Here is an 11,688-nt window from a genome sequence, read left to right on the forward strand (position 1 = left end):
AGAACATTCTCTTTACCTTCTGGTTCTTTCTATCTTGTCTCTCTTTCTGACTCAACTGACCCCACGTTGGGACTAAAACTGAACTTTGTGTCATCTCAGAAGGCCTCACTGCAAACACCTGCACATTTACTCCTATGAGGGGGAAGACCCAGCTGATACCTCCTTTCAGCCACCTTTCAGATTTTGTCAGCTTTGCCACAGCTGCTCTCCACAGACAGCTCTTTGCCTCCCAAAATGTCTGTGTTCACAAAATGTGCTCTTTGCTGTCCCTCAGTGTGTGCAGAGAGATAAACTAGCCCCCAGTGAGGTGACCAGACATTTTCTCTTGGGCAGAGAAACCAGCATGGGCTGGGGACAGAGGGACTGGCCCCAGACAAGTGATGGTGATTCCCTGATGAGGAGAGGCTTAAAAAGGAGTGTCACAATGAAGCAGGTTTGAACAGAGAATCTTGACCAGCGTCTGATTGTTCTGGCTCACATAGTGAGGGTTTAGCTGTTCCCCAGGGTTTTCCCTAGGTAAGCAGGTTTGCCTTCCTTGGGTGGCTTTGTCCAGGAGGTAAAACACGAGGGCAGCAATGACTCCTACCAGCAGCTCCCTTCTCCAGCTCTGGTCTTAACTGGATACTGACAGAAGAGAAACAAGATGAGGGTGGGATACTTCCCTAGAGTATTTGCTCCAACATTTCACATACTTTCAGAACAAGGGATATATGAGCCTGCTTGTGGATTTTGCAGCATGCAATAACTTTCCCCCAAATGCAGTCTGCCCTCAAACACGTTAAGATTTTTGGACCCTTTTGTTCATCCAAGGCTCTTGGCCTGGATCAGGCTGCAAAAAGTCACATTGGGATGTGCATTTCTCCATACTGCCCTGGCTGGGGAGACAGAGACCTGGCCTCACCATGGCTCTTGGGTACCACTCCTGGCCAGGCAGATCGCAGAGAGCGGCAGACAGTGAACAACTACCTAAGGAACTCTCCACACCTTTATACGCAATGCTGCCTGCAAAATGCTGACCTATCTGTGCACTCTTCTTACTTTTTTCTTTTTTTTTTCTTTTTTCTCTTTTTTTGGCTTAGCCGCCTCTGAGTATCCCTCAAGCATTATGTCAGTCCCTAAGAAGACTGGCAACATTTTCTCCAATATGACTAGGAGGGAGGAGTTCCTCTATACAGTACTGGCCTGTTTCCAACTGCTTTTTCAAAATATCTACATATTAACAGTGCATACAAGAACGCTTGGTATCTGCAAAGGAAAAGTTCAGAACCTTATGAGCTTTATGTATCCATTTCTCATGACAGGTCCCAGATGACTTGCTGTGTTCTTGCCTGCCATGAAGAAGCCCTCTAGAGAGATAATAGAACAGTGGTTAAAACATTCATCCCAATGCAAGAAATTAAACTTCCTTCATTGCTGTTCCCCAGGCTTCTTGCAGCCAGGCCCAGGGCCAGGATTTTCAGCATTAGGTACTTCCTACTTGTGCAGTCAGGCCACAGCTGCTCTTTTCTGCTACTGAAGTTCAGGCCAGATCTCCAAAGGGTCTGTAGATAAGTAATGAACAGTTAATGCAGGCTGCAGTCAAGCAAAAGGCATGAAGGAGGACATTGGAAGCCTCCTTCTTTTTGCCCAACCTGGAGATCACAACTGTGTAAACTATCCTCTAAAAATGGGGAAGGGTCCCTGATGATCTTCTGCCATCCACTGCTCTGCACGTCCATCCAGACGTAAGTGCCTGCACCCACCCCTGCAGAGGAAGGGGGAGGGACCTGATATCCACCTGCATCTGCTTTGCTCCAGGGACTGCCTGCATGGAGATGGGGTGCTCCTGTCTGAACCTGACACCTGAACCCAGGTCTCTGTCAGTCTCTCCCCACAGCTCTACTTTCTGTCCCTTCTCCCCAAAGACAGAGGAGGTTCCTCAAGAGAGATCTCTGTGAACAGCACCTGCTGCAGAAACCCCCACCCAGAGAAATGCAATCCCTTACTCCTGCAGGAGGATGACACCCTGCACAGCCCTGTGCTACACAATCAGCCCTTCTCCACCCTTTCACATATGCACTTAACCATCCTGTACTGCCCTGACATCCACTTTCCACCATCTAGGAAAGCACAATGAAAACCCCTTTAAATCTCTTCCAGTGAATGCCAGGACTATTCAGCTTGGAGCTCTCCTTTACCATTCTGTGAGGGGTCTTTCCTAGCACAGTGGATAGGAGCTGTAAAGTTTCGCTTGTCAGCACAGCAGCTCCTATTCGCAAACCTCCTTCCACACAGCTTTAAGGATCACTTGTTCAGCTGAGGTTGTGGTGGGAGGGATGGGAAGCCCAACTGACAAGGGGACAGGGATGAATCTTTCCTATCTACCTCTGGAGTCAGTCAGGTTGGGTGCTACATTGGGCCTGGAAAGGCCCCAGGGGCCCTGGCTGTCCAGCAGTCCCGTCCCTGCCCTTACTCCTTCATGAGGAGCACTCAAAAGCCCCTGCCCAAGACGGCAGGAAATGTCTGAGCCCAAAGACACAGGGACACAGATGGGTTACAGCAGCTGGACTCCAGGGCTGCAGGTAGGGAGATTCGGGTACCTCTGGCTACTGCATGTCTGATTAAATTACCAGCAGTGGGGACAGAGGTCCCTACTTCTCTGGTATTCAGAAAAACTCCCTATATTGGGCAGCTGGAGGGTCTTTGGGCCTGTGTCTTCAGCTGTGTGTTGGCTCTGGCTGAGATGGAGTTAATTTTCCCCATAGCAGCGTTCATAGAGCTGAGCTTTGTACTGGTAGCTGGAAAGGTGTTGATAACACACCAGTGTTTTAGCCACTGCTGAGCAGCACTCACACAACATCAGGGCTGTCACTCCAACATTCCCCCCTCACCAGTAGTCTAGGGGTGGGCAAGATCTTGGGAGGGGACATAGCCAGGACAGCTGACCCAAACTGACCAAAGGAATATTTCATACCAGATGGTGTCTGCTCAGCAAGAAAAGCTAAGAGAAAGGTGGGGAGTGTGTGCGGGTGTGTGCATCATTCGTTATGATGATGTTTGTCTTCCAGAGCAACCGCTATGCGTCCAGAAGCCCTGCTTCCTGAGAAGTGGCTGGACATTTCATGCTGATGGAAAATAGAGAATAAATCTTCTGTTTTCCTTTGCTTCCACACATGGCCTTTGCTTTCACGCAACTCCTTTTGTCTTGACCCACAAGTTTTTTCCATCTAATTTTCTCCCCCAGTGTCTTGCTGAGCAAGGGAGTGATAGAGTGGCTTGGTGGGCACCTGGCATCCAGCCAAGGTCAAGCCACCACAAGCTGGGAGGCAGTCTCTCACAGACACAGCCAGCATAGAAGCAACCACTGGGGTGTCATGGCTGCTGGAGTCTTTCGTGCCCTGGATGGGCATGAAGATGTTGTCCGTCATCCCCGAGGGGGAGGCGTATTTCCCAGAAATTTTTGGGAGCAAGAAGAGGAGAGAAGTCACCATGACTGGAGTGCTGCATTAAGGGAGCTTGGCTAAGAAGTGAGAGCAGCTCTGGAAAGACGTACTGGAGTGGTGCCTCCTGAAGGGGCAAGCGCAGGGGTTGCACTGAATGGCAGTATGGCCCTGGGGAGGACATGGGCAGAGGCCATTGTGTTGATGGGGGGAAACTGAGTTTGGTGTTGATGTGTGCGGGCCCTGACGGAAAGCAGAATTCACTGGTGTCCGGGGGCTGGTGTTGCTGCTCTGCCCTGAAGTAAGTATTTCACAGAATCACACAATTGTTGAGGCTGGAAGGCACCTCTGGAGATCATCTAGTCCAATGCCCCTGCTCAAGCAGAATCAGTAAGAGCATGTTGTCTAGAACTATGTCGTGATAGGTTCTGACTGTCTCCACAGATGAAGACTCCATAACCTCTCTGATCAACCTGTTTCAGTTTTTGATCACCCTCACAGTGAAAAATTTTTTCTTTGGAGCTGCAGATGCACAACTGGGATGGGACAGACCAGATGCCAGTGCCCAGTTAGGGCCCTGCAGGGCAGGCAGAGCTTCTGTCACCCCTTTCCAGCACTGGTGCCACACTGCAGAGATCTCAGCTCGCATAATGTCTCAGTGGACAATCATATCCCATGAAGGGACAGGTCTGTCCCTACAGTTGCCTGATGGGAGCTGGGTGTGGAGCAGGGCATGCTCAAGACCTTCAGTCCAGCCAGCACAGAGCTGCCCTCTTATATCTGCTGCTTGGAGATGCCTTTTCCGGGGGATGTGCCATCTCCCAAACAAATCTGGGCATTGAGGGCAGTCTTGCTGCCATCCTGTGGGGAAGGGAAAGGCACAGTGGAGCGAACCAGGCAGTTCCCAGGCACTTCCTCATTTGAGGCTTGGAGGGGGAGCTTATGCCATGGCTGGATTTCCTGTCTTGTCCCCCATGCCATGGAGACCAGATGCCAGGTCTCTTGCATCTCAGGCTGGGGGCAGCCTGAAAGCACTGACAAGAGCCAAGGGGACTTGGCAGGAATCACCCTGGAGGAGTCAGAGCATGTGGCTGCAGCTTTTCCAGATGAAAGACTTCATTTGGCAAATGCCAAATGATTTTTACAAGGATGCTTGCTTTTAAGGAAAAGTTTTTCACGGCAGAACCTGTGGGTGGTTCCCCCTGTGTGGTGATGCCAGTTGATGATGGATTTCCCCTTTCGTCCCCCCTGCCATGGAGACCCGGAGCCAGGTCTCCTGCACCTCAACCAAGGTCAAAAGGCAGGGAACCACTATTTCCAGGCAGTCCCTCATGTGAGGTCTGTAGGAAAGAGCTTATGCCACGGCAGGATTCCTACAGGGCTGCTGGCAGTGAGGATCCTCAGCCCTTCCAGTGTTGGGGCTGTTTTCTGGTGCCATTGGCTCCAGCCCTGATGTTCACCACCACCTTCTTCCCAGCCTCCCTGCGCTCTTATTCCTTTTTCCATAGCTCCTGGCTCTGGTCAATGTTCAGCAGGGGGAGAGGGCTACATCATCACTACAGATCAACAGAATCCTACAACTTCAAAGCTTTTACACAGGTCAGGAGAAGGGACCCTGGGAAGCAGCTCAGCCCCTCGAGGCTGCCTGGAGGCAGCATGAAAAGTGTTGGCCTGTGTTTGGGGTTCTTCTCAGTGGGACCTGAGTGCTGTGGCCCTGTCTGTGTCCCCTCAGACAATGAGGGGCAATGTCAGTGCCTGGTACTGTCACGGAGGGATGTCCTTATGGGCCTTAGGAACTGTTTGGGATCAGATGTGATGTCAGGCACAACTATGTACACACAGACATGCACTAACACATACGCAACATGCACAAGTGTGCACAAAGATAGACACAGAAGCACAGACACAAGCAAAGGTGCACACGGACACAGACGTGTAGTTGCACACAGGTGCTCACACCTGGGCAAAAAAAAAAAGACATGTCCACAGAAACATGATCTCACCAGAGGCACACAGGTGTGTGTACTCACAAGCACATAGGTGTGCGTGCAGGTATTCACACAGGCTGCTGCATGATCATGCTCCCACAGAGGTTGTTGCAGATGAGCACATGGGGCCAGAGATGATAACAAGGGATGTGACTGAGGAGCTGCTGGGGACCTCCGTGCCAGAACAGGATTGGGGCACTCCAAGCACGACAGATGCAGAGGCAGCGTTTCTTGAGGAGTCTCAGGGACTGTCCAGAGAGAGGAGGAAGACAAAGGGGTTGGCAGCTTCTTCCTGAGGGCAGCTGAAGGTGAAAGAGAGTTGAAAACCTGAAGTGCAGCACACTTGTATGGGAAGACAACAGCCACCGAGCGTTGGAGTGAGCCGGGAGGGAAGGGAAGAGGAGGACAGGGCACATACTCACGTGAGCCTTTGGGGGACAAGTCAAGGATTGCAGGGCTGAGAGCACCTGGGGCCCTTCCTGTCAGCAGGATCATTAAAAATCCCAGTAGAGTGCCCCAGGCTGACATCACCTGATCCACTGCAGCCCTCAGGTACTCAGTCTGTCTCTTTTGCCTACCTTGGTGAATCCTTGCCCCGGGAATCATGGGGTCTCTCATCCCAGCACTCTAAAGAACTGCCCATGAGGAAATGGGTGTGACATAACCAGGAAACACAAAGGCAGACAAGGAGGAAATGGCAACGCATGCCATGTCATTACCTGGGATGTTTCCGTTCATTAGGCGCATGTAGGAAAATTGTCAGTTATGCAGAGGTTTCCTTTGGGCCCTGAGGCCATGGGAGGGCAGTATAAAAGCCAGCCTGACTTCTTGCTCTCTCAACCACTTCTGTCACCTCCTTCTCCTTGGGAACCAGGTGAGTCGGAACCCCCCTTCACCTCCACTTCCTCTAAGACAAGGTCTAGCCTTCAGCTGATACCTGTTCCTTGGTCTTATGTTAGTGCCCTGAGATCGTGGCTGTGGGAGAGGGCAGGGGAGAGACAGTCTGTCACAGGGAGAGGCTGAGGTTTGGCTGAAGTGGCTCTTTGCTAGAGGCCAGTCAGGAGGATCCCTGTGCCTGGCTGCTATCTGAAGGACTCTGCTGGGCTCAGGCAAAGGATCCCTTGTTCCCCCTGCAAAGCCCAACCCAGCAGGTGTCTTGGCTTCCTTTTGGTGTGGTTTCAGGCTGTTCCTCAAGTGTCCCTTTTCTCTGCTTCCTTCCTGACCTCTCTCCCAGGTGCATCTCTGGCCCAGAGACATGTCCTGCTCTGAGAAGTGCGAGCCTTGCGAGCCATGCAAGACCTCCTGCCAGCCTTGTCAGCCATGCCAGCCCTGCTGTCAACCCTGCCTGCCCTGCCAGCCCTGCTGCCCAACCCCACTGGCCAACAGCTGCAATGAGCCCTGTGTCAGGCAGTGCCAGAACTCAACTGTCGTCATTGAGCCCCCTACTGTGGTGGTGACCCTGCCCGGACCCATCCTCAGCTCCTTCCCACAGAACACAGTGGTGGGATCCTCCACCTCCGCTGCTGTTGGCAGCATCCTCAGCTGTAACGGAGTGCCCATCAACTCTGGTTGCTGTGACCTCTCCTGCATTACCAGCTGCTACTGTGGTAACAGAAGGTGCCCCCCTTGCTAAAGCCACTGGTGACAATGCAGACTGTGAGCCCCAGGAATCCAGAATAAAATGCTAGACTGCACGACACAGATCATTGCTTTGAGAGGTGTGGAGCATGCCCCGACCCTCTGTCAAAGTGTTTCAGCCCTTTGGAAAGGGCCAGGCTGGGCACTCTCAAAATATGGCCAATGCCTCTCATTGCCTTCATCCACTCTCTCCTTTTTCTCCTCTTCTTCTGTTGTTTTCCACTCCCCTGGGCTATGAGGCCCAGTAAAATCAGCTTTGGGGGACTTGCTTGCCTCTCTCTCTCTGGCGCACTGACACTGGGCTGCCCATGGTGATCCGTTCACTGTAGCCACTCCTCAGAGACATCTTGTTTCTCTCTTTATATTCATTAAATTCCGCTGCATCCCAACATCTGGCTCTGCGTGATCCTTTCCTCTCTGAATGTTCTCTAAAACTGTCCAGAGAGATAACAAAATAGTGCGAGGGATCAAATGGATAAACAAGTGTACCCTTTCTAATTCTTAGGGAGGGTAGGACACACTGACTGCCATACTCATACATTCCCCTGCCTTTTGAGCTGAGGATGGTAGGAGAAATAACCTTGGCTAGAGCTCAGAACCTGTGCTCCTCACCTTCCCACCCATCTTCAGAAGGAGGGGGCATGGCATGCATCAGAGGGCAAGGATAGATAGGAAAAGTCCCTTCTTCCTCCATCACACCCATAAGGCAACCTGAGCAGCCCCAGAAGTTCAATACACAAATATGTAATGCTGAGGTGTCTTCTACATCCCCAGCTCCCATAAAAAAGTGTCACGTCTGGAACAGAAAGCGTATTTGCATGGGCCTGCATTTTTCACAGACTCAACTTCCCTCCTTCATATACAGCTCTTCTATTTCCTCCACCCCCAAGCAGCGCAGTGGGATGCGGAATGGGGGGTTGAGGTCAGTACTCAACAGGTCCTTCCTGCTCCTCTTTCATCCTCACTCTTTTCCTCTGCTCCAGCATGAGACCTTCCCAGAGGCTGCACCTTTCAAGACATGCTTCAGTGGGAATCCTGTCCACGGGCTGCAGTCCTATCGGATAACAGCGCTCCAGCGTGGGTCCTCCAGGGGCCACACTTCTGCCAAGAGTCAGCTTCTGCAGGGTCTCTACATGGGCCCTGTACCTTATCTGCTCTGGCATCCTCCATGGGCTGCAGTGTGGATAACTGCTCCACCAGGGTCTTTCCCATGTGCTGCCCAGGAATCTCTTCACCATTGCCTGGAGCACCTACCGCACTTCCTCCTTCAGCAATTGCCTTGCTGTTTGCAGGATTGTTTTTCAGTTCACTCCTCACTTCCTCTGCAGTGTTTTGCCCTTTCTCAAATACGTTTTCATGGAGGCGTCACCAGCGTTACTAATGGGCTCAGTCTTGGGCAGCAGTGAGTGCATTTTGGAGCCAACTGGAGCTTATCCTGTAAGACATGGGGGCTGTCCCTGAATTCTTCTCACAGAGACCACCCCTGAAACCTTCCTCCCCCTGCTACCAAACTCTTGCCACGTCAGTCCAACAGAGTGCCTTCAAGAGAGTATGAAGCACACTTAGTTGAATAAAATTTCCACAGGAAAGAACCAGTCCAGGCTTCATTATGGGACAGACACAACTTCGACTACCCTTAAGAGAAATGGTACTATTAGTCATGCTCAAAGATTTGGAAGAAATGCTCCAAAAATACAGCCAACTTATGTCCTTGGTAGATCGTTCTGAAAGTTGACCAGATAGAGCTAATTACGGGGATTTCCATAACGTTATTCTCATGAGATCAGAAATGCTGCATTTCACATTCCCTCTGGGCCTCTTTGCCCCACCAGGGCACTTTCCCAAAGGGTTCTGCCTGGAAGGTCCTTGAGGGAGCACAAATCCTCTCTGAGGGAGAGCAGGGTTGCAATTTGCCTTCTGTTTTTTCACAGCCCCTGCACACTCCAGACATGAGAGCTATCCCAGTTTCTCTCCAAACGCCCAGTAGGATCATCGGGCTGCAAGTGTGCAGAGAGTTTTAAGGGGTGCTGCTTGTGTCCTGGCTCAGGCTCTTGTCTTACAGGTGCCTGGGGTCAAGGTGGAAAGGCAAGTCAGTGAGTGCACTGGTTTTGCCTGGGAGAGAGTCTCGTTTCTTCACAGCAGCTGGTGTGGGGCTACGTTTTGCGTTTGTGCTGGGAATAGCGTTGATAATGCTTTAGTTGTTTCTCAGCAGCGCTTACCCCACATGAGGGTCTTTTCTGCTCCTTAGACTGCCCTGCTAGTGAGAAGCTGGGAGTGCACAAGAAGCTGGGAGGGGACACAACTGGGACAGCTGACCCCAATGGACCAAAGGGATATTCCACACCATGTAATGTCATGCTCCACAATAAAATTGGTTGGGCGAGGCTAGTGAACCCTCAGTGGTGCTGCCCCTAAGTTGTGTTGCTTGCACCATCCTAAATCTCAAAGCAGAGCAACACATTCACCATGGTCCCATCAGTCCAATACCCATTTGGTGCCAGGTTTCAGCCCCTGCCTCACTCACCACCAGCTTGCTGAGCTGTAGAAGGGCAGGTGGCATTGGCATGGCCATGAGGAGCTTGTGTCCCAGCCCAGTCACCAGAAACACTGCATTAAAAGCGGGTCGATTCAGGGACAATGGCCTGCATAGACAAGCAGGCTTTCTTGGCTTTTATCCCTTGACATAAACCAGGAAATGGAGGGCACAGGAGGAAAGGACTGGATTTCAAGTCTCTGTGCACCTCTCTGCAAGGCCAAAGGCACCACCATTTAGCTACAGATGGGCTCCTTCTGGCAAGTGCAGCCTGCTACTCTGCGGGACTCATGGACACACCACGGGAGAGTCCCCCTATGACCTGCACATGCCCTCACAACAAGGAACACACTGGTACAGACTGACAAACGTGTGCTCATGCATGTCTCTGTGCAACCATACAAAAATCTATATGTGCACATAAGTCCAGGGAAACATCAGCATCTGTGGCCTCTGCTGAGGAGGTGCTGGGGGCCACATTGGCAGAAAAGGACTCAAGAACCTCAGGGAAGGACCAGGCCCCAGAAGTGTTCATGGTTTTCCTCAAGCACCCACAGAGACTGCACAGAGAGGGAATGAGGCAAATGAACCCAGAAAAACTGTCCTGAGAGCACTGTTAGTGTGACAATAATGTCAAAGCCTGCCAGCAGAAGCCCACCTGTGTGCAATAATGAGCGGCCATCAGAGGGAGATGGGGGGAGCAAGAGAGAAGGATGTGGCATGTCCTCTCCCATGGGAGGCCTTGGGCATCCTGACGAGAAACCTGAGAGCGGTGCCCATTTCCGGACAACTTTGCTACAAACAAGCCCACAAGAACGACCCAGGTGACATCACCTGTCCGCACAGGGCACCATCAGCACTGGAGCTGAGTCTTCTGCCTGCGCTGACGTGTTTCTGCCCCGGAAATCCTCGGGCCTCTCATCCCGGCACTTACAGAAGCCTTCAAATGGGAAAGCACGTGTCTTCAGCCAGGAAATGAAAAGGCGGCAGTGCAGGAAACCAGGACACAGCCCATCCCATTAGCTGGGATGCTTTGCATTTGACAGGAGTGTAGGTGGTTAGGGTCAGGCGACCGGAAGATATCGCTCTGTACGGAAAGAGAGGGCCCCTCCTCCAATAGTGTTTAGTTCATGACGTAAGCGGACGGAAGTGACGTCGCAAACCCAAGCTATATAATGCCATGCCACCTATCAATAAACGCCATTTGCCGTCCACCACATTGGTGTCAGCGTGCTGATGGACCGAGCGGCCTGGGGATGGTCGCCGTGCCGTTCCTGAACCAGGTCGCCACGCCTGCAACAGGCAACAAGTGGTGCCGAAACCCGGGAATCGTTGCCTGGATTCGGGTGAACGGCGGCCGGAGCGGCTGGACCAGCCCGGCGGGGAAGGTCGCGGGGGGACGCTCCCGGACCAGGACCAACAAGGAGGATGGAAGCCCTTGTGAAGGTTGTATCCCAATTACATAAGCAGTGGGGAATTGATTGTAAGCCCAAGGATTTTACTCTCGCCGTTGCGAGGCTTTTATATCTTGGGGTCATTGATCAGCCGGTGGATATATTCCACCCAGAAGTGTGGGATGAATGCACTAAAGCACTAGCTGAGGAGACGATGTCTTCGGGTAGTGGGAAATATCTTAAATCATGGGGGAGAGTCGTGCAAGCTTTGCAAAAAGCCACACAAGAGCGGGGGACCTGGAGGGCGGCAAGGGACTGTTTGTCGGTCACCCCGAGGTCGGGAGCCAGGGCAGCCACGCGGACTCTGCACCCCCCAGAGGATGGCGATCCCGCTGAGCCTGCAAACTTGTGGGAAGGCGATGCGCCCCCGCGGTCCCCGGGCCCTGTCCCGCTCACGGAGGGACAAGGTCGGGCAGAATCCTTCTGGGGCAAATTAGCCGAGGAGGCCAGGGGTGCCGCGGTGAAATCAGAGTCTGAGGACGTGTGGGCGAGACCACCGCCCTACGTGCCCCAGCACGGCGCCGAACAACAAAGGTGGGGGCGGGGTGAGGATGCCCCCGGCGGGAACAGGCGGGAAGCGCCAAATTCAATAAGCGCGCGCAAACAGGAGGGGGAGGAGAACGAGAAGAAGAAAAGCGGCGAGGGCGGCCGGGGAG

General features: G+C 52.5%; 1 protein-coding gene across 1 annotated transcript; it reads left to right on the forward strand.

Annotated features, from left to right (window-relative positions):
- Positions 1–5,284: 5,284 nt before the first annotated feature.
- LOC141474953 (feather keratin Cos2-3-like) lies at positions 5,285–7,040 on the forward strand. Its single transcript, XM_074163052.1, has 3 exons — positions 5,285–5,292; positions 6,200–6,281; positions 6,642–7,040. Exons 1-3 carry the CDS (start codon positions 5,285–5,287, stop codon positions 7,038–7,040), a joined length of 489 nt encoding a protein of 162 aa, XP_074019153.1.
- Positions 7,041–11,688: the final 4,648 nt, after the last annotated feature.

Source organism: Numenius arquata, chromosome 23 (genome assembly GCF_964106895.1).
Source record: "Numenius arquata chromosome 23, bNumArq3.hap1.1, whole genome shotgun sequence".
Lineage (NCBI taxonomy): Eukaryota > Metazoa > Chordata > Aves > Charadriiformes > Scolopacidae > Numenius > Numenius arquata.

Bases quoted from the DNA above. Each gene is read 5' to 3' on its own strand.
- LOC141474953 (XM_074163052.1), top strand. The intron at 6,282-6,641 runs GTGAGTCGGAAC...CCTCTCTCCCAG, and splicing joins TCCTTCTCCTTGGGAACCAG to GTGCATCTCTGGCCCAGAGA.